The sequence below is a fragment of the Hetaerina americana genome, unplaced genomic scaffold (assembly GCF_022747635.1).
Source record: "Hetaerina americana unplaced genomic scaffold, ioHetAmer1.1.p SCAF_21, whole genome shotgun sequence".
Taxonomy (NCBI): Eukaryota; Metazoa; Arthropoda; class Insecta; order Odonata; family Calopterygidae; genus Hetaerina; species Hetaerina americana.
The window spans coordinates 6,054,509-6,078,602 of record NW_027286775.1 but is presented as its reverse complement, the minus strand read 5'-3'; the positions used below and the strand labels follow the sequence as shown (position 1 = coordinate 6,078,602).

The window sequence follows — 24,094 nt, the reverse complement described above, 5'->3', positions numbered from 1 at the left end:
GTATTTATATAGTTATATTTATACACACACACATACACATTCAAACACAAAAACTCGCATCATATATCGAAGAGCGTTCCATTTCGAAGATATTTTTATATATAAATAAATATAAATATATAATGCGCTGACACAATATAACATAAACAGAAAAGAGTAGCAACATTTAAAAGAACATTCACACGGTAAATTGTTCGAGCTTTCGGCCCTCTCAGAGGCCTTCTTCAAGAAAGACTGAAAATATGCTGGAGAGGGGAAAGGGGTATGGGCGGAGAGGGGAGGTGTGGAGGGAATGCTGGGAGGGAAATTAAAGATGGTGGTTAAGGGTGGGAATTTTGAAAGAACGGAAAGCTAGTATGTAGGCGGATTCACGAGTTCTCACCACTAATTTGGTGGCTGAATCGGGTAGGGATTCTAGGATGCTAAGAGCAAAACACTGGTCGAATGAAAGGCTGTGGGAATTGGTGTGTGAAGGGATAGGAAGAGAAGAGAGTGAGGCAGAATTGCAGGAGCACCGGTGATTACAGGTACGCCTGTCTGTATTCGAATGAAAAAGGGGGTAATGCATTCGCCTATGTAAAAGGAAGTGCAATTTTTGCATGATAAAAGATAAACAATATTTTTGAGAGGCAATTAGCGTGGGAACGAGGTGATGGGGCAATGAGGGGATGTAGGGAGAGGGGAGTAGACCTAAAACGTAGACAGGTTTTACATCGGGGGCGGTTGAAAGTAGGGGAAATATTAGGAAATTTGTCACGGGGGCGCGCCAAAGGGTTGGTGGATCTCAGAAGTTTTTTGAGATTGGCGGGCCGTCTGTATGCGATAGATGGGCATTGGGGTAGTAAGGATGAGGTCGCGTCATTGTCATGTAAAATTGGAAACAGTTCTTTAAGGAAGGTTTTCAGTCTGTGTGATTCGGGTAAATAGGTGGTGCAAAGGTTGAGTCCTGCGTCAGATGTGGGCTTGTTTTTATGTGGTGTGTGTGGTCAGGTGGAGCGGTGGATATTATTTTGTAGTAGCTTTTCTGGGTAACCGCGTTTGAGGAATGCAAGATGTAGATTGTCAAGGTATATGTTGAGAGTGGCTGTGGTGTTGCAAATTCGATGTCCGCGAATAGAGAGAGAGTTAGGAATCGAGCGTTTCTTGTGTTGAGGATGACAGCTTTTGTGGTGTAGGTAGAAGTAGAATCCAGAAGAAGGCCTCACCTCCCAAGACATTTCCCTACTTTCACCGCCAAACCCAAGAACACCCCAGTTTTATCTCCTCCCAAAAATACACAAACCCAGCGTCCCCTGTCGTCCTATAGTATCCAGTTACAATTCTCCCACCGAAAGAATCTCCGCATTCCTTGACCACCACCTACAACCACCTACAACCACTTGTACTCTCCATGCCCTCCTTCACGTAAGACACATACCACTTCCTCAACCGTCTAAATTCTGTCTCTATTCCCTCCACACCCAACCTACTTATGGCCACCATCGTAGTTACCTCACTTTATTCTTCTATTAACCACCAACACCATGCCTCTTTCCCCTCTCCACAGCAACAGCATATTTTCAGTCTCTCTTGAAGAAGGCCTCTGAGAGGTCCGAAACCTCGAACAATTTACCGTGTGTGTGTTCTTTTAAATGTCCCTATTGTATTCTATTTGTGTTATATTGTGCCAGCCCATTATTGTGCCGCTCGAGTGAGTTTTTCCGTACAATCGATACATATATATACAGGTATACCTGTATATACATACAGGGTTCGTCCGGAAAATAAGTGTACTGATCTCAGGAAAAAAAATTTATTACACTTTTACATATCTTAAGCTAATATTCCTCAAAATAGGACCCTTGTGAGTCGATACACTTGTTCCAGCGGCGTTCCCATTCCTGAAACGCTCCCGCGAAGGCATCATCGGGAACCTCTCGAAGACACGTCGTCACGGCCTCTTTGACGGCGTCCAAAGTCCCGTATCGCGTTCCTTTCAAACTCCTCTTTATCTTCGGGAACAGAAAGAAGTCCGGTGGTGCCAAGTCCGGGCTATAGGGCGGGTGCGGCAGCGTTGCCACGCCGTGCTTGGCCAAGAAGTCCGACACGACAAGCGCGGTGTGAGACGGCGCATTGTCGTGATGCAGCCGCCTGATGTTTTTGATCGCTGGCCGGACGCGGGCGACTCGTTTTCGAAGCCTGTCGAGCACTTGGACGTAAAATGCAGCATTTACAGTTTGTCGTTCAGGTACAAATTCGTAGTGGACGACTCCCCTTTTGTCAAAAAAGACAATGAGTATCGCCTTGATCCGAGATTTGCTCATGCGAGCTTTCTTTTGACGGGGTGATGATGGGGTGTGCCACTCCGCACTTTGTCTCTTCGACTCCGGGTCGTACTCAAAGATCCACGTCTCGTCACCCGAAACAACGTTCTCTAAAAAATGTGGATCATTTTTGCAGTGATCCGCAAGTTGTGTCGCGATTTCCAAACAATTGAGTCTTTGATCATCACTGAGCACTTTCGGCACCAACTTTGCACAAATTTTTCGCATCTGTAATTGGTGCCTAATAATCTCGTGCACTATTGTTTTTGGCACATTACACTGCTCTGCTATCATCCGAACACTAAGACGACGATCAGAGTTCAGTACATCGCGAACTTTTCGCACATTTTCGTCGGTGAGTGTCGTTGATGGGCGTCCAGGCCGTGGTTCGTCGTCGACCTCTTCTCTGCCCTCCACGAACATCTTGTGCCACCGAAAGATCATGTTTCTGGACATGGCTGACTCCCCGTAAGCCTGGTTAATCATACCGACAGTTTCGGTAGACGATTTCCCAAGCTTTACCGCAAATTTGATGGAATAACGCTGCTCCAAAAACTTCGGCATCGCGTTCCGTGACGTGGGTCGAGCGTGGAGGTTCGCGTTAACAGAGCTCCTCACTACACCACAGCTCAGAGCCGACTGCTTTTTTCAGCGTCGCTTGCCAACATACCCCCCTCCGATCGCAGCCCGTCAGAGCGGTGCTGGGCGCGCCTGGAGCGGCGGGAAAAAATCAGTACACTTATTTTCCGGACGAACCCTGTGTATGTATATATATATATATATATATATATATATATATATATACAGGTTGTATATATATATATATATATATACAGGTTGTATATATATACATATATATATCCATATGTATGTGTGTGTGCAGGGTGCGGCAACATAACTTACTTTTTAAAGGGGTTTTACTATAGAAAAAAGGAAGTCACTTTGCTGCAACCTCTACATCAACAGCCACCCTTGGTTCTCTGAGTGGCATAGTATATTTTAAAATGTACTTATTTTATCAATGGTTGACTAATATGATTAACAAAACACCAAGGAGAGGGGAAGAAAACGCTCTAATATTCATTGTCATGGTAATGCTTTTAGATGACACTGTAAAATATTAGAAATTTTATGCTAAAAAACGGCTGAAAATTCCCTGTGAAATGCAATGCACCCTTTTAGACGTATTTACAAGGTCCATCCCAAAACTAGTATGACTTGGTTTTCCCCGCATAGACGAATGGGCGGGTGGCGGTTTCTCTGGCTGTATTCAAGAGAAGAGAGTTTCAGAAAAGGCTGGAGGCCGGGGGCAGTTGGCTCCCAGCCTTTGCAGAGTGCGGATCGTTCGTTTGCGAAACCTCTGTAACGTGACCTCGTTACGCTCCATCATGATCAGGTTACTGAAACAGTACTACGCTATCAAGTTTCTTGTGAAACTGGGCAAAACGGGAAGGAAACACATGACATTCTCGAGGCATCTTATGGTGATAGCACCATGGGTAGATCGGGTGTTGGAGGATAGATGAGATGCTGAAGAGGCTGAATGTTCAGGATACCCTTCGACGTCTAAAAGTGACAAAAATATTGCAAGATTGAAGGCTTTGTCGGACAGGGATCGCATTTTAAGTGTTCGTATGGTTTATGACTAACTTGGCATCTCTAAAAGTGATGTGCATCTGTGACTTGTGGTCGAAAGCATGGGCATGAGAGAGGTGCGTGTGCGGAGTTGGTGCCGCGTGTGCTCTCGGACGAACAAAAGGAAACTCGCACGCGGATCTCTGTCAAGAGCTTCTCGACCATGTAAGGAGTGATAATTCAAATTTTTTAGACAATGCCCCATCAGAAATCTTCCACTTCCTCCACCTAAAGGGACCTCACTACGGCTCGTTGGAAGCTTTGCAACAGGCCGTGACGAGGGATCTAAGCAGAATTCCCGGCGCCGCCTTCCAGAAGGTGTGCGCCGCGTAGCTAAACCCACTGGAATAGCGGTGTGTGTGGACGCAGAAGGGTGCTAGTTGGAAGACTTTCGAGCGAACGTATCAATTCTGGAAATACATTGTTTTAAACGACTCATTCCTACTACTTTTGGGACAGATTTTGTACCGTTCTATAAACATACATATTTACTGTAAAAAACGAAAAATCCTTACATATTGCAACTATACCTACGCCGGGGGAGTCCACCTTGGTTCGTGCGACATCGAGGTGGGTGGGTGGGTTGGGGGGGGGGGGGGGAGATGGCCGTGCAACCGGCTCTCGCCCTCTTTAAGGATGCGTGTCGGTGGTCATATTGTGGCCGTCCTCGCCTCAGTGGCGAATCCCTGCATTCGCTTATGGTTCGTACGTCCTCATGATTGCGTGACTGATGGCCGTCGACAGCAGGCAAATGGCATGCGTGCCATTTGCCTGCTGTCGACGGCCTGGGTGTCCTCGTGGCGTTGGAGCGTGCGTGGGCCCTCATTCGCTTTCGAATTAAACTCGGGCACTCGAAATGCCTGGCCGCACGTTCGATTCACCGACCTCGAAAATTTTCATCTCTCACCAACTGAATTTTAATCGTTCTTTTTTTATAGGTTGCTAAAACTGGATCATTGCAGCATACCTCTTTCATCAGATAGGTTATTCAGGCTACCTTTTTACTTATGGCCTCGGGTTTAAGACCCTTCCAGGGACGGATTCAGGGTTCGATGATTTAAGGGCTGCACAATGTTCAAAAAAGGGGTGAACAGCAACCTTATTTGGGGGTTGAGAAGACTGTAGCTAGCAAAACATGAAGTTAAAAAGTTTGGTCTACATTAAATTGATTCGATTCTTTGGTGCCTGGTGATTTACAACGACTTTGTGCAACCGAAGATAATTGAAGGCGTAATGGACACTCCTGGATCAAACACTGCATTCCTCTGGCGTTGGGTTTTTATTATCCTAAGTGACTTCATCAGTCTCTCGTTTACCGGACAAACCCATGAGACTAAGCTCCATTTCATTGTTTTATCGGACTTCCAAGAGACCAATGGGCACTATTGTCAATAGAAGCCAAAAATAGCATGGTTACATAAAATGAAAAAAGAAATTTTTTTTAATTATGCGTTTTTAACCTTTATCAAGTTCTCATACCGATAGTTATCAGCAGTTGTTTAGTAATGTCAATAATTGTTAGAACAACACAGTTTGCGGCGTAATACGGCGGAAATCCTGCATGAAGGAAGAAGGGTTGAGCATCTGAAGATGCTACGCTGAAACAAAACCTAGGTCGTAATAAAAAATTCTATGTGGAAAATCAAAGTGTCTTCTTTCGTCATTTCATCACTTCATGGAGCCAAGAACCAAGGACGGCCACAGTTCTAAGCCCCACTTAAGGCTACACTAATCAACCTCAATCCCATTTGAAAATAAATCAGTTCTTAACTCCAACTAATTTCTTCCCTGAACATTATGGACGCTCAGGGTGCCAGTGTGGATGGCGAGTCCGAATTGCAATAGAGATTTCGACAATTCCCTCAGCAACGCGTGGAAACCGGTGCTGCGGAAGGTTCGCGGGAGGCTCCAACATCTTCCGCTCCACCGCGGACCAATTACGAGTCACCCAACCCTTGGCCGCATTTATATAAGACGGCCAAAATGCAGTCTTGGCTTTCCCGCCACCTACAACTTTATGAACTGTACTTTTGCTGTTTTCCCACACCAAAAGAGGAGCCTAGCCTAAAACGGGGTTTCTGTTATGTTATTGTTATTCACTTCATAGTTTATTCCTACTTTCGCAGTATCCTTTCATAACGGAAATAAACTTTTTTAAATCTTAAAAAAATCTAAGTCAGGCCAACATGGAACCCCTGACCCCGTGGAAGACCCGATAAAACTTCTTTATGCTGCTACGCCGTGAAATCACCCGATTATAATTCATATCAAATGTTTGTCTTTCTATCTCTTGAGAATCTCATCATTTTTGTTTTCTTTTCATCTATTCCGTTTCTCACAACTTACAAACTCGCTCTTCAATGTGCCAAGGACTGCACCTTCCAGGAAAAGTGCGGCCCGTTTCGACTCTCCGTTCAATGTCTTCATTCGTGCAGTCCGAGACAAGGAATCAACAACTCACTCTTCAAACCGATGTCTAACAGATTATTGTTGAATATTCACTTTTGTGAAAAGATGTACAACTCTCGCCAACTTATATCGCTATAGACACCCTCTATTATCCATATTCGGGTGGCAAATGCCGAAGTTCTTACATTTTCTAATGTCTCGAATTGTGGTGGGGAAAATCACGCATTTACTCAAATACAGGTAAGTTTGGCAATTTTTGATATGTTTATCAATTTGAGGTTAAAATGGTTTTTTGATTATGAGATTCGAATGACCCAATAATTATTTTCACAATTCAATCAGGACAAATTTGCCCTTTTCAGGGTTAACCTTTGACAAATGTCAATAAAATAAAAGTCGGCGTTCAAAACGATACCTGTAATACGATAATCATAATATCGCCGTTTTCGAAAACAAAAGCTCCCTCAGTAAGAACTCGTCCCGTTCCAAAATGCGCCATCCATTTTATGATTAGAGGCAATGTCATTGGCAGATATCATTACAAATATTTTAGGTTAACCTTTATTAAATCGTTTGGAAAGTTTACTACATCATTTGGCGAATTCATATTAATCGGGTAAATTCAAATTTTGTTTGCTTCAATTCCAACTGCCGCGTAGTCCAGCCCGTTCCACTTGCTGCCAAGCATCATCGAGTTTCCTTATTTTGTTCCCGACTTTATTTTTTCCCTTATTATATGATATTTTATTTATTCTTTTTTTACGGCGGCTGAATGAGTACCACATTTTTATTTATTAATAATGCGCTTGAATTCATTTCATGTTCTTTGATTTTCTGAAGTTGTCGACTTCAGAATTACCGATTATAATACATAGCTACTTCCTTTCTGAGGGATATGCTGGCATTTTCATTTATATAAATATCGTGTTTTAATATTTTTAGTTAGAAAAATTAATAAAACTTAAATTGGAGATTCTAATTTTGAATAATTACATCACAAGCGGCTTCCAAATAGTAGCAATGATTCGGCATTATTTGCGAATGTGCCTCGAAAAAATCATCACGATTGACCTCAGATATCCTAATGGATATTTTTATTACCAACTGATGCATATTCCTCCCTCTTTGCGTCGCATCAATCTGAGAAACCATTAACACTTGGATGAGTATGAAACAATCAGGCTGCGGTCCAAACATCCGACCGATGTAAACTGTAATACCATTGGGTGCTGCACCACATTTCATTTCCATGTAATTTTGAAAATCGTATAGACCCTGATCCTCGCAGCACATCAATCCCTATTAAATCATTTTCATATGAGAGCGTGGTCCAATGCGAACGCCCGAGGACAGGCAGCAATCAATTCCCGGGCGACATTTACACGGAAATTGTCATCGAAGCTGAATTTCGTTATGAAACTTTATCAAAATTCTTAATTTAAAAAAATGAGTAATTCACGACAAAAATAACTGTTGGCGGCATTGCAAGGGATAATTTTGCCCCACTCTTCGAAACCCTATTTATTACAGTTTTGTTTCCCTCGCCGTGATTTGTAACTGACATTGTTTAAACTGGAAAGGACAAATTACTTAAATTGCGGCATAAAATTCGTACCTAATAAACTGGGCGATTGTTATAGCCTTGTACAAAGATGATAGTTCTATCTTTTCCACTTGAGTCAAATGTATGAAATCTGAAATGTATTTATTGTAAATTTAAATCCATTCCAAAATCAAACAATTACGTGCGATGAATTTGACAGTTTCATTTAATTTTAAAATGTACTCGTTCCATATTCTTTATGTTGTGTATATATATACATATATATACACAACATAAATATATATATATATATATATATATATTTATTTATTTCTAATATACATATATTTATAGATAGATAGATAGATAAAAGGGGATAAAGGGCGATAAAATCTAATAAGGCCGTGGGGGTGGAAAACATTCCAGCGGAACTGCTGAAATGTTTAGGAAAATGTGGGAGGGATAGTCTATATCGACTGATTCGTAGTATCTATGAAGGAATCTGGCGGGAAGGCTTTGTGAGATCATTTTTAGTCCTATTCCGAAAAAGGTAAAGGCTACATCACGTGAGGACTACAGGACAATAAGTTTGATATCACACGCAGCTGAAGTTGTTCTCAAGATCATCAACAAAAGGATAGAGTAGGGCAAATGATTACTTAGGGGATTAAATAAATGATAAACTCCAATAGCCGTCCAACAGTTTACCTTTCTAAACAACGTACAAATTAGATTAGTTGGCTAGCGCCACAAGTAAAAGGATGGGACAAAGTTAAAAAGGAAAGGGATAAGGAAGCTGAATACGAATACGCGTATCTCGGCCACAAAGTAGCCCTCTTCACCCTACTGAAGGTGAATCGTCACGACAGCACAAGTCGAAGTGAGAAAGGGTAAGGGAAATCCGAAGTATATATAGTATATACTATAGTATACTATATATAGTATATATATAGTATATATAGTATATATATATATATATATATATAGTGTAATGTATATAGTGTAGTGTAATGTGGGGGGAGGGGGTGAAAGAGACGGGAGCCGATAGACAAAGCTGATAGTTGAGGAGTTTGAAAAGATATGTTATGTAGTGAAGGGGAGGGGGAATTGAGCGATCAAGAAAATGACTGTTGCAAAAAGGGGGGGAGAAGTGAAGGGGAATCTTAGCACAACCGTTAATCGAACTTTGGTGGGGGAGGGAGAAGTGAAAGGTATCCTACAGAAACATGACCTTTGAGAATGTGGGAAAAAAGTTACAGAGAATGAAGGGAATACCTCAAAAACGGAGAATGGACAGTATAGGAAACGGAGAGCACAAACGTTGAAGAAATTGAAGGTTCACAATGAACTAAGGGCTACTTTCAATTTAACAGGGAGAAAAGCGAGGAATATGAAATAGGTCCTGTTTCGGAGATTGTCTCTGCCTTGGAAAATTAAAATGCTCTCATAAGCGTCATCTTATCGACAACAAATTAAGCAAACACAAATTGAAAAAATTAATCTCGACTTACGCCACACACAAAAAAGATGCAACAAAGAAATACATTAAATTACTCTTCTACCCTCAGTTATCCAGGGGTATCGACAAAATTTTCAAGAATGTTGACACGGAAATCTCCAATAACACCAACAGCAACAAACTAAAACAGCTCCTGGGAAACACCAAAGACAAAGATCTCTACGATCAATCCTAAAGAAGAGACCTCTACGATCAATCCTAAAAGACCTCTACCCTATCCTAAAAAATCATAATGCCACCGCCAACCTTTTTCCCAAATGCCCCTCAGTTACCTTAAAACGCCCCGCCAACCTATCCGATCTCCTCAAATCAACCAATCCACTCCTTAAATCCCCAACCCGGCCTAAAACCACTCCAACGCCATGCAATAAACCCAGATGCAAAACATGCCATATTTTCAAAACCAAAATCCCATCCCTCTCCCACCCGCTTTTTAACTCTCTCCCACTAATTCCCTCCTCTACTTGCACATCTAGCAATGTAGTGTACCTTAGCAATGTAGTGTACATACCTATCTATATACAAGCTATATGATTTTTCAGGTATTAGATCTTCCTGGGAAACCATAACCAGCACAGGGCAAGGAACAGACCCCCCTACCCTGATATGTGAATTTCACACGCCGTCGGGCTAAGTACTGGATGAACTCTGTATTCACCTACCAAACCGACCGTCGGGTTGATTGATGGTAGTCGGGTTGGTAGTGACCCCCTGGAATACCGCGACCTACTAGCGTTATATATATATATATATATATATATATATATATATAATTAATTATATATATATATATATATATATAATGGGCTCATATAATCATTAACAAAAGGATAGAGAGTAGGGGAAATGATTACTTAGGGGATGATCAGTTTGGGTTTAGGAAGGGCAGAGGTACGCGTGATGCCATTGCAGTAATGAGATTGTTAATCGAGAGGAATATAGAATACAACCAGGAGGTATTTGCCAGTGTCGTAGATTTCGAAAAAGCGTTTGATAGAGTGAATTGGGAAAAACTAATGAGTATATTAAGGAAAATAGGAATAGATTGGAGGGAAAGGAGGCTAATCCGGAACCTGTACATGTCTCAGACTGCTCAGGTGCGAGCCGGGAACGGGGAGTTCAGATGGGTAGTGTTAGGAATAGGTGTAATGTAGGCTTGCCAATTATCACCATTGCACTTCAACATGTATGTAGAGGAAATGATTAAAGAGTCATGGGAAGAACTGGAGGTAGGAATGAAAGTGGGCGGGCAATTCGTAAAATCAGTTAGGTTTGCTGATGACCAAGCTTTAGTTTGTCAGTCAGCCAAGGGGCTGCAAGCATTGCTGAGTGAATTGGAAATTCAGTGCGACAGGCATGGGATGCGAATCAATATTAATAAAACGAAGGTTATGCGATTTTCTAGAAAGAAAAAGGCCAAGCTTAACATTAAAATAGGAGGGCAAAAACTAGAGCAGGTAGAACAGTTTACGTATCTCGATAGTGTTTTGGACCAACACGGTCAAAGTATTAGGGACGTAAGGAGAAGAATTGCGCTAGGCAAAGAGGCTTTCACAAGGAGGAGGGAGTTGATGACGGGGACGTTGAGTAGGGATATTAAGGAAAGACTCGTCAAAAGTTTGATATGGAGCGTAGCTATGTGCGGCGCGGAAACGTGGTCATTGAAGCAGGAGGCTAGACGTAGACTGGAGGCTTTTGAAATGTGGGTCTGGAGAAGAATGGAGAAGGTTAAATGGATAGAGAAGAAAACAAATGAAGAAGTACTTGGTATGGTGGGCGAAGAGAGGGGTTTGTTGGGAGTAATCCTATGGAAGCAGGAACAATGGATGAAGGGGGTTTTGACCGGCAGCGGGATGTTGAAGACTGTAATAGAGGGTAGAATGTTTGGCAAACGATGAAAGATCAAGAATAGAGTAGGGGTGTTGGACGGGATGAAAGGAGGAAGAAGGTACTCAGAGATGAAGGGACCTGATGTAGAGTAGGATGTTGTGTATTGCTAGGTGTCACAAAATATTTATTTAGGAGCTGTTTCAATCCAAAAATCTACCTTAACCGGTGTATTATATAATAATACTAATGAAAATAATAATACTAATAATAATAATACTTATAATAATACTAATAATAATAATAATAAAATAATAATAATAATAATAATAATAATAATAATTATTATTATTATTATTATTATTATTATTATTATTATTATTATTATTATTACTATTATTATTATTATTATTATTAATATCTGTTCAAAACGTACCGCGAATTTTTTTTGCTGCGGGTTGCGTATATTAGATTTTCGGCGTTTTGTTGGTACTTATGTCTCCTACTTTTGCCGAAAAATGCGGCCATTTTGAATGTTCCGTTAGTTTTTGACAGCTGTTTTTCTGGGACGTGTTTTGCCTTGTCTTCGATTTTTGTCTGTTCCAAAATTTGGATCAAATTTTCAAATTCACTCTTTCAAATTTTATGTGAAAAACGAAATGAAGTGTGCGGACGCATTCCGAATGTAGACTGTGGTATATGGAGAACATACCTTGGACCGAAGCTACGTTTATCGGTGGCACAAAATGTCCTCAGAGGGCCGAGAAGATGTGAACGACGAAGAGCGTGCCGGACGCCCGAGCGCGTTAACAATAGACGAAAACATTGATGAAATGAAGAAAATAGTATTGGCCAATTGTCAAATTACCGTTAGAGAAGTTAAATCTGAGGACCTAAACATATGGATTGGCTCGGCCATTCAATTTTTACGAATGATTTGGGCATGAGACGGGTCGTTGCGAAATGCCTACCAAAATTGCTCAATTTCGACCAAAAACAGCAACACATTAACATTTTTTATGAAGTGTTGGACTCTGGACTCAGCGACGGCCCAAATTTGCTCCTCACAAATGGGTGACGAATTATAGGTTTATGGTTATGATGTGGAAACTACATCTCAATCATCCCAATGGAAGCTGCAGCACGAGCAAAGACCGAAAAAAGCGCGACAAGTTCGGTCGAATGTGAAAGTTTTGCTCATAGTTTTCTTCAAATTCTGGGGCGTTGTGGGTCATAAGTTCTTTCCACAGGGTAGCACGGTAAATATGGATTATTACTTGCAAGTTATGCGCAATTTGCACGAAGCAATCCGCCACAAACGCCCGGATTTGTGGAAGAACAAAAATTGGCTTTTGCCCCTGCTCACACATCGTTGCTCGTGCGTGAATTTTTGGCCAAAAACTACACACTAATGATGCCGCAGCTACCGTATCCCGCAGACCTGGCCCCCAATGACCTTTTCCCGAAACTGGAGAGGCCCATGAAAGGACGACGCTATGCTACGATTGACGAAATAAAGACTTCATCGATCAGTATGTTTCAGCTGAACAAGATCACAAAAAAATATTTTTTGAAGTGCTTCGAGGATTGGAAAAAACGTTTGCCCATATGTATAATATCTTATGGGGATTACTTTGAAGGGGACAAAATAGATATTTATGAATCAATGAATAATTTTTAATAATACACAAAAGTCGCGATACTTTTTGCACAAACCTCGTATAAATATTCACTCACATGAAAATAGATATAAAGAAAAGGGATAGGAACACACTGGAAAGGACGGACACAGGAGAGGTGGGGAAGGCGGAATCGAACAGATCACAAGAGACAAAATATTTCCTTGACCGGGACTTGAACACCGGAATATATATGTGCTTGCTCTGGTCATTTTGCACCTTAAAATACTAATTCTCATGGTCAATGCCGGACGTGAGATATTAAATTTCTACGTTTCTGAATTGAATCTCAATTTGATTAGTTAAACATTTTACTATATAATGGACTTCATCACTCTTCTTACGTGTGATGGAATCACTGTTGACTTGGTGGTCCAACATAATTACTTTCTTTCAGTACTTTTTCACTAAAAAGGTTACTATTTTCACCAAAGATGGAGAGACGATGAAGCCAAGAATTTTCTTCTTAAGGAGTTGCCGTATTCCTTCACCGAATACTTTTGATTAAATTACTTAATGCGACCAAATTTGTACACTTTGTACTAGTACTACTTCAGTGCGTCGTCTAGAGACTATTCATGGAGTTCCTCGGGTCATGCAAACGGAAATTCAGCCCAAGGATGAGCGGAAAGAGAAAGCCCTCTATTTCTACGAATTATGTTGACTAAATTTTTTACACTTGCATCACTACGATATCGTGAATTTATTTCGCCTGATGAACTTGTCGTCCTAATACTTCGCTCGAAACACATTCCCAATGTAAAATCCCGCGCCTTCCATTCTTAGTCATGCAATCCAAAACACTTTTCTCGGTCCAATGTGTATGAAGTCGTCTAAAGTTATTGAAAAAGTGCTTTTAGTTTGCAATAAATCCTCCCCTAACTGATCCCATCAAAAAGTAGACTTATTTTTTCTCAATGTCTGTTCGTTTTCTTAGTTTTCAATGTCGGCTCAGCTCGAAGAGATCGCATGGCAGATATCGTTCAATCCACAACTTTATTCAATGATCTAATAATTATCCGTCCATTCCATCCCAGCCTCCGATCCCAACCTCGTTAGTTTATCCATTAACGCGAAGAGTAAAAATAAGCAATGGATCCCGCTCAGCGATATGCCTTCGCCAATATCTACCACTCAGAGTAAACTGGAAAATAGGTCAACGGAGGAATAAAGGAGACTAAAATTGAGTTGATAGAACCCGAAATGGACCGGCGGCCGGCTTTCAGTGAGTTTAGTGGCCACGTTCCCTCGGAAACAGCTTATCGGAGTGGATACTCTGCTTCTGGACTCGCTATATCCGATTGTTTATCTCGAGAGTGATGCCTGCCATCATCAGGATATAAACTTTTAACCTACGCGCTCGTCGGAATTAACTTTTGTCTCTCGTCAATGAGAGTTGAGAATCCGACTCATGATGTCATTTGGTGAAGTCTTTGCGGTCCTGGTCCGATATATTTTTCATTTTCGATGCAAGCCAAATACAGAAGGCAATCAGAGAGGACTTGCTCACGTGCTTCTCTAAGAGTGCGATTAATCCGGACGCAATCGTCCAAATCGAGCGCGGCGAACGAAGCAATCCATTTCAAGCACATCGTTATGACTGAATATGTATCTTATATTCAGAGCTGCGTCATGTATACCTGTCTATTACGCGGAAATTTGCTAATTTTAATCCAATGGAAATGATATATAGTAATGTACAAATTTCAGAATGTAAAAATCATTCGCCTTGACTGGGATTGGAATCCAGATCCTTCAATATCCGGTCGAGGGCTTAACCAGTTAAGCTATCGAGGCGTCCTCGAGGGCTAAACCACTCGACCGGATATTGAGGGATCTGGGTTCGAATACCGGTCAAGGCGAATGATTTTTACACTCTGAAATTGTTGCATTGAAATGCACATTAGCGGATGACTCCGTTAAAAGTTACTGTTGCGGCATCTCCCGCAGTTTCTTTGATATATAGTTATTGCCAGTCATCGACGATGAATGATGGAGAGCTGAGGCTCATGTATGTCGAATGCTTCTGGCTGAGAACAAAAACTAATGAGTAAGCAATGCTTCAAAATATTTTTTTAATCGTTTTCACTTAAAAGGATATTCTCCATTCAAAATCGTAAACCGGTCTAGAACGACATGTACATTAGAGGCGTGTCAATTCATCATGGGGGCGTGAGGCATTGGAGCATTTCCGCGCCTAATTCGCAACTAATTGTTGTACATAGTTATTTATTTTCTGGGGAGTCAAATAATTGTACTTGGTGATGAATATTGTTTTGATCTCGAACTGAGGAAAGAAAAAATGATTTCTTAAATAGGTGAGCAGTCAGTCTCTGTTAACTTCTCGTTGTTGCCTCGTCTTGCAGTTTAATTCTCGTGCTAAGCAAAAATTATTTCTTCCGTGTAAACGTTAAACTTGATTCATTTTTATTTATAAAAATTGTATTCCTACATGTAATCTTTGAGTCCTTACTTGCTGCGAAAGTAGGCAATCCAGTAACACGGCTGCGCTTTCTGCGGCTTCATGATGGTTGTTCACGTAACAGGAACACTTTCTCTTTCCTCTCTATCTTGTTCGATTCAGAAATTTTAATAATTATGAACATTACGGTCAGTGCCAAAAGTGTATTTATTTCATGAAGATTCCTTTGAATTATGTAAAATAAGATAAAATAAACCGTTGAATGCTTCCCATTCTTATATTCCTGGTAGTTCGTGATTAACATCGGGGAGGCAAGAGCATTAATGTCATTTTAACAATATGGTGACAAACCTTAAGCCAACGTATTAGATTTTAGTTTTGACAAATTATTGAGCAGCCATGTATATATATATATATATATATATATATATATATATATATATATATATATATATATATATATATTATATCTACATCTGTATTTTTATATACTTGTGAGTCACCGAGGAGCGTTCCATTTTGAAGATATCATATATATATATATATATATATATATATATATATATATATATATATACATATGACATCTTCAAAATGGAACGCTCCTCGGTGACTCACAAGTATATAAAAATACAGATGTAGATTTTTAGAACATAGAAACACAAAGAAAGGACACCCACATATGTAGTTTTGACGTTTCGACGGCACCATGGATAAATTATATATATATATATATATATATTACCATTACTTCTATATCTTCAGAGGAAGACGGATAGTTACCGTCGAAATATCAAGAAAATACGTGTGTGTTCTCTTTTTTTGTGTTTCTATATTATGTGTTACTGTGTATTGTACTATATATATATATATATATATATATATATATATATATAATGGGCTGACACAATATAACACAAATAGAATAGAATAGGGTCATTTAAAAGGACACTCACACGGATAATTGTTCAATCGTTCGAGCTTTGGGCCCTCTCAGAGGCCTTCTTCAAGAGAGACTGAAAATATGCTGTTGCTTTGGAGAGGGGAAAGAAGTATGGGTGGGGAGGGGAGGTGTGGAGGGAATACTGGGAGGGAAATTAAATATGGCGGTTAAGGGTGGGAATTTTGAAAGCACGGAAAGCTAGTATGTAGGCGGATTCACGAGTTCTCACCTCTATGTTGGTGGCTGAATCAGGTAGGGATTCTAGGATGCTGAGAGCAAAACACTGGTCAAATGAAGGTTGTGGGAATTGGCGTGCGAAGGGGTAGGAAGAGAAGAGAGTGAGGCAGAATTGCAGGAGTACCGGTGATTATTCATTTGGATGGATAAAGGGGTAATGCATTCACCAATGTAAAAGGAAGTGCAATGTTTGCATGATAAAAGATAAATAATATTTTTTGAGAGGCAGTTAGCGTGGAAACGAGGTTAGCGGGCAATGAGGTTTCTTGACACAGAGATCTCACTTCAAAACAACAAATTCACTACATCAGTACACATTAAAGCCACTAACCATCAGCAATACCTACACCACACTAGCTGTCATCCTCAACACACGAAACGCTAGATTCCTAACTGTCTCTCTATCCGCGGACACCGAATTTGCAACACCACAGCCACTCTCAACAAATACCTTGACAATCTACACCTTGCACTCCTCAAACGCGGTTACCCAGAAAAGTTACTACAAAATAAAATCCACCGCTCCACCCGACCAAACACACCGCATAAAAACAAGCCCAGATCTGACGCAGGACCTTTGCACCACCTATTTCCCTGGATCACACAGACTGAAAACCCTCCTTAAAGAACTGTTTCCAATTTTACATGACAATGACGCCACCTCCTCCTTACTACCCCAATGCCCATCCATCGCATACAGACGACCCGCCATTCTCAAAAACCTTCTGAGATCCACCAACCCTTTGGCGCCCCCCCCGTGACACATTTCCCAATATATCCCCAACTTGCAACCGCCCCCGATGTAAAACCTGTCCTCTTATTATGCCTACTCCCCTCTCCCTACATCCCCTCATTGCCCCCTCACCTCGTTTCCACGCTAACTGCCTCTCAAAAAATATTATTTATCTTTTATCATGCAAACATTGCACTTCCTTTTACATTGGTGAATGCATTACCCCTTTATCCATCCAAATGAATAATCACCGGTACTCCTGCAATTCTGCCTCACTCTCTTCTCTTCCTACCCCTTCGCACGCCAATTCCCACAACCTTCATTTGACCAGTGTTTTGCTCTCAGCATCCTAGAATCCCTACCTGATTCAGCCACCAACATAGAGGTGAGAACTCGTGAATCCGCCTACATACTAGCTTTCCGTGCTTTCAAAATTCCCACCCTTAACCGCCATATTTAATTTCCCTCCCAGTATTCCCTCCACACCTCCCCTCCCCGCCCATACTTCTTTCCCCTCTCCAAAGCAACAGCATATTTTCAGTCTCTCTTGAAGAAGGCCTCTGAGAGGGCCGAAAGCTCGAACAATTATCCGTGTGAGTGTCCTTTTAAATGTCCCTATTGTATTCTATTTGTGTTATATTTGTGTTTACCCATTATTGTGCCGCGTGTGTGAGTTTTTCCGTACAATCGTTATATATATTGAATTTGGAAGGAAGTTAAAAAATCTTAAAATGCAAGCGTGCTGGGCATTCTGATGACTCCCACAACTGCGGTGATGGGATCAACGCTATTTTCTTTAAATAGAGTGAAATATTCCTGACGTAGAGCCAAATGATAGGTAACCGACCTCGCTATGAGGGAAAGGTATTTTTCGCCAGGGCAGTCTGTGGGGTAATCAACCCCTGCCACACACCCTAGTGGTGGCTCGCAGGGTACTAAATATAACTAAAAAGCTGAAACTATTCCGGATAGCGGCTGTTCCTCAGTGAAGCTGAGTCTGCAAAGGTGTCTTCCTCCAGTGTGGTGGCCATTTGCGTAAAGTTGTCAGGATAAAAACACCATTGAGGAGAGCAACAGGAGACTATCTTACTTATTATCTTATGAACCATTGATGGACAGGATTATTCGAATGAGTCGTGGCAACTATAGGACGCGGCTCACTGGGCCATGACAGACTTTAAGGATTACGAAGTCGCCATCACACGAAATCCTTTCATAGCTAAGGTTAGAGCAAAGCAGCGAAGGTGTTACTGAAGAAGACCGAGTCAGCTAAATAAGGGACCTGGAATATTAGGACATTGTCAAGGACAGCGAAATTAGTAAATATAAAGCAGAAGTTGGAGGGATTAAATATTGATATTATAGGATTTCGAGATGAGATGGAAGGATGGCGGGAATTGATGGAGAAATAGTTATAAAATAATATGCAGGGGTGCTTTATTAGTGAACAGAAATAGGAAGAAGCGTAATAAAAGCTGTACCAGCAAACTTGTTATCATGTTCATTATTCGGATGTGAACACCAGCAAGTAATCATATTAGGGAAGAAATAGACAAGGGGTGCGAACATAAGAGGACATAACTGACTATGTCCCGGAATGGAAATATTCTTGATCATTTTAGGGGGCTGGGAAGTGGAGCACGGCAAAAGGACAGATGATATAGCGGTAGGGGAACAAGAAATGACCGCGGTGAGTCAAGCAGGAGTAATGATTTAATCTTAACGAACACCTGGTTAAAACTTCATAACAGTTGTAAAGAATGCGTTAAATATTATTGGCGATTCCGGGAGGTAATGTAACAATTAAACTATTTCATCATAATGCACTGATATAAGAACAGCATAATCAATTCGCAGTATCCTGAGAGCAGATGATGAAGAAAGAAGAAACAGGAGACAGGGGAAAAATTATGTAGACATAGACTTGGTATGGTAGGAGAAAAATAGGAATAAGTAGTAAGGAGATATCGAGAGCTGAAAATGTAATAATAGAAAGAGTCTATGGTGATATGACTATAACATTATGGAATACTGACGAGCTGAATAGAAAGATAGACAACTTAAGGTGATGGAAATTTTGAAAGGGAGAATTAGGTAGAAGAAAGTGCTAAGAAACCTGAAATTCGTGGAGAAACTAGTAAGAAGCACAGTATGCAATCCTCACCTGGAAGGCGAGCCGGTTGTAGCCGTCGGGTCTGTCCTCGTCCCGCTGCAGGAAGATGCACGAGGTGTCCTGGACGTTGTCGTCGTCCTGCAGCGAGGGGTCACCGCCGTAGGTGTGCGTCACCTCCCCATGGAAGATGATGACGGGGAAGGAGGCGGCCAGGATGACCACCCATGTGACCCCGATGGCGGCCGCAGCGTTTTTCTGCGTGCGCACCGACATGGAGGCAACGGGGTGCACCACGGCCAAGAACCGGTCGAGGGACATGAGCACCAGCGTGTAGACGGATGCGAGGGCGGTCACCACGATCAGGTACTGCACGATCTTGCACCACGCGTCGCCGAAGGGCCAGTAGGGCAGGGCGTAGTCTGTGGCGGTGAAGGGTACGCAGAAGACTATGAAGAGCAGGTCGGCCACGGCTAAGTTGATGATGAGCAGGTTGGTGGTGCTGCGCATGGTCTGGTTGGCGGCGACAACCACCACCACGAGGGCGTTGCCGAAGAGGCCCACCAGGACAATGATGCCGAAGATGACGGGCACGATGATGGAGACCAAGTGCACCAGCAGGTGCCTGTCCTCCTCCATCGCTGCTCGGAAGATATCGGGGAGAAAGGAATTAGCGCGGCTTGATTCACCGATACTCACTGCGACCGCTTGGACTACAGCGAATGTATGGGTCAGGTCTATAGCCCATGAGTCAATCCATTCACACTTGTTTACCATGCATAAGCTCAAAGATGAGTTAAAAAACGTAAATAAAATAATAAATATCATAACTACACAAAAACCAAATCCATGGCACCGTCTCAGGCGACCTGTACTGTAAAAATATCGAATTTTATATAAATACGTGCGTGATAAAAAAATTCATGAAATTTCCGCTTATAAATATACCAGGGCGCAAAACAAATTTTGTAAATGAGATCGCTTAACCTAAATTTTCCTTTGATAATTGCACTGTTTAGATACTGCGGTCGGTTAATGAATTGTAAAAATTGACCAGTACACTAATTTAATTAAAACGGTAATTAAATAAAAGCAAATATAAAATGCATATAAATTACGCTTTCAGGGAAATCATAATATTAGCTAAATATGGCTTCTAGTCCGAATGTATGCGTGTTACATACAAGCATGTCATTATTTCCATGTTGATTTTATTTCAATAGTATATTTGGTTTATTTTATTTTAGGAAAAATCATAACAAATATTTTTAAACCATTCAACATTCCAATATATATAATTTAACTCAGGGGTTAGAATCGAGTCATTGCCATTGCTTGGGTGAGGAACTTGTAGGTCTACCAATCGCGTTGAGAGGTACCTTTCAGAAGCTTATACCGCCTTCATCTTCAGGGCTAAGTGCAGACGACGGTGGTGTCACCCACTGAAGTGCGGGTGTTCAATTTCTCAACAAGGTTAGATATCCGAGTGCTGTTCACTCAAGAAGAAACGTTCTATTAGGCGTATTTCGTCCTTTGTTTCAAAGTTGTGGATTGGGTGAGGAAGAAATGTCTGGGGGACAGCGATTCATAAAACGAATACTGGCAGGAAATGCTCGGATGAAAAAGATCTAGGAGAGGTGCTATTTCGCGTCAGTGTCTCATACCTCTTCTTGAATATGATTCAAGTCTTTGGAGCTAAGTGCAGAATTGGATCTAATTTTGCTATTAAAAATGATACAAATGAAAGCTCTCTGTTTCCTCCAAAGGAGTCACGAACAAACAGAAATATTCACACTACTAATGAAATATTTGCTTTGGGAGAAACTGAAAGCTGACATATTCCCGGCAAGACAAACACAAATGCATTGGACGAGCATATGGGATCCATCTCAGAAAATATTTGTCATAGAAATAAACAAAGTACAGATAAGGTTCGCCAGATCCTTAAAAAATTCTTACGGAAGAACATCCAGTGGAACACATGAACTGCAAGGTCCGGGATTGGAACCTTTAGATGGGCAAATACCCAGAGATAGATTGAACATATTTCAAAGATACCAATCATGTGGTTTTGCATTCCATAAGCAGAAGAAACTATTCAGTTCCTCCACTTCATTGGCAGGGCAGGTAATGCTCACCAAATAAGAGATATAGCCCGGCGGAATGGTTAGATTCACGCGTCTGTTTTCCCGCGCACCATTCGCAACAGAACGCTACAAGGGCGAGACACTAAGTAGGAAATGGGTAGGCACTGGCACTGGAGTGTTTCTGTATAATCGATATATATATATATATATATATATATATATATATATATATATATATATATATATATATGAGTCATTACTTCTATATCTTCAGATGAAGACGGATTGTTTCCGTCGAAATATCAAGAAAATACGTGTGAGTGTTCTTCTTTTTATTTTGTTTCTATATTGTGTGTTACTGTGTATTGTACTATTCAGCACTTCCGTGTTACGTCTACGAAAGCATATATATATATATATATATATATATATATATATATATATATATATATATATATATATATATATATATATATATATATATATATAAAATATCTTCGAAATGGAACGCTCATCGGCGACACACAAATATATAAAAACACAGATGTAGATTTTTATAATATAGAGACACAAAGAAAGGACACTCACAATTTGTAAATATATATATATATATGTATGTGTGTGTGTGTGTGTGTGTTTAATATTTGGACGGCACAATAGAACAAAAATAAAATAGTAACACTTAAAAAGACACTCACATTGTAAATTGTTTAAGCTTTCGGCCTTCTCCAAGAACTTCTTCAAATAAGACTGAAAATTTTCTGGAGAGCGGTTAGGAGTCTGGGCGGGGGAGGGGAGGTGTGGAGGGAATGCTGGGAGGGAAATTAAAGATGGCGGTTAAGGGTGGGAATTTTGAAAGAACGGAAAGCTAATATGTAGGCGGATTCACGAGTTCTCACCTCTATGTTGGTGGCTGAATCAGGTAGGGATTCTAGGATGCTGAGAGCAAAACACCGGTCTACTGAAAGGTTGTGGGAATTGGCGTGTGAAGGGATAGGAAGAGAAGAGAGTGAGGCAGAATTGCAGGAGTACCGGTGATTATTCATTCGGATGGATAAGGGGGTAACGCATTCGCCTATGTAAAAGGAAGTCCAGTGTTCGCATGATAAAAGATAAATAATATTTTTTGAGAGGCAATTGGCGTGGGAACGAGGTGAGCGGGCAATGTGGGGATGTGGGGAGAGGGAAGTAGATTTGATAAATAGAAATGTTTTACATCGGGGCCGCTTGCAAGTTGGGGAAATATTCGGAAATTTGTCGCGGGACGGTGCCAAAGGGTTGGTGGATCTCAGGAGGTTTTTGAGATTGGTGGGTCGTCTGTATGCGATAGATGGGCATTGGGGTAGTAAGGAGGAGGTCACGTCATTGTCATGTAAAATTGGAAACTTCTTTAAGGAAGGTTTTATGTGTTTGTGATCCGGGGAAATTGGTGGTGCAAAGGTTGAGTCCTGCGTCAGATGTGGGCTTGTTTTTATGCGGTGTGTTTGGTCGGGTGGAGCGGCGGATTTTATTTTGTAGTAACTTTTCTGGGTAACCGCGTTTGAGGAGTGCAAGGTGTAGATTGTCAAGGTATTTGTTGAGAGTGGCTGTGGTGTTGCAAATTCGGTGTCCGCGGATAGAGAGACAGTTAGGAATCTAGCGTTTCGTGTGTTGAGGATGACAGCTAGTGTGGTGTAGGTATTGCTGATGGTTAGTGGCTTTAATGTGATATATATATATATATATATAATGTAAAATCCGTTGCTATGGAGCAGATGAGATGTGGTGAATATTCAAAATCGCAAGGAATTGATGAGTCATCCAGAATTTGATTCCTCAACATACGTATTTTTTTATTATTTGGTAATCTACCGGTTTAGGTAGGTTTTTGGACGGACACAACATACGTATGTAGATAAGGAAATGTTTCAATTGACCGCAGTCTGCTCGAATTTTAATTCCCGTTTCTCTCTTCATAAAAGACATTTTGTCAATGATGTTGGCTGTGCGATGGAGTCATCGTGAGTCCAACCCCTCGCTAAGATTGTAGGTATTCCTCTTGTTCGCAATTAATGGAAAATCAAGTCGCGTCATCAATCACTTTCCGGCAAAAAAACCGAAAACTAACCTACTGCGTCAAATGAAAAAATTCCTTCGAGAAGAAAGCATTCAAAAACGGCAGTAAAAATCGACTTATTATCTCGAGGAAATGGATGAAACCTTAAAAATGGAGCACACATTTTTGGAAAGGAACGTTCGCCATGGTATAGTCATAGCTCTCAAACTTTAATCGTCATGATTCAGTTATACGCCTCCGTGAGGAATATGCATTTCACCCAATCCCTTTTTTTTATCTTTTTTATCCGTTTGCAAATATTCCAGACCAATCGAGAACTTTGGTCGAGTCAAAGGGGAATATCAATCAGTGGTCTCAGCGATGGTGATCAAATCTGTTGGTTGATTAGATATTAATTACAGCAGCCGTTCAATATCCCCTTGGGAACTCAAAATGACCAAAGCGTTTATCTGGCATTGCTGAACGATTGAAATTAATTTTCCCAGTTTTGGTCTATTTGCCATCTCCCCTTTATACCTTGATTATAGGACATACCATTTCGAGCAAAAATCTACATGCGCGCTCTACACCCTGGAGGTATTGACGTTTTCG

General features: G+C 41.0%; 1 protein-coding gene across 1 annotated transcript in view; it reads right to left on the bottom strand.

Moving 5' to 3' along the window:
• Window positions 1–24,094, bottom strand: part of LOC139688607 (allatostatin-A receptor-like) — an 80,674-nt gene that overhangs the window by 20,867 nt on the left and 35,713 nt on the right. Inside the window, exon 2 of the mRNA XM_071586153.1 lies at window positions 19,415–20,001. Within this exon, the coding sequence (XP_071442254.1) occupies window positions 19,415–20,001 (587 nt within the window). The remainder of the gene's footprint in view (window positions 1–19,414; window positions 20,002–24,094) is intronic.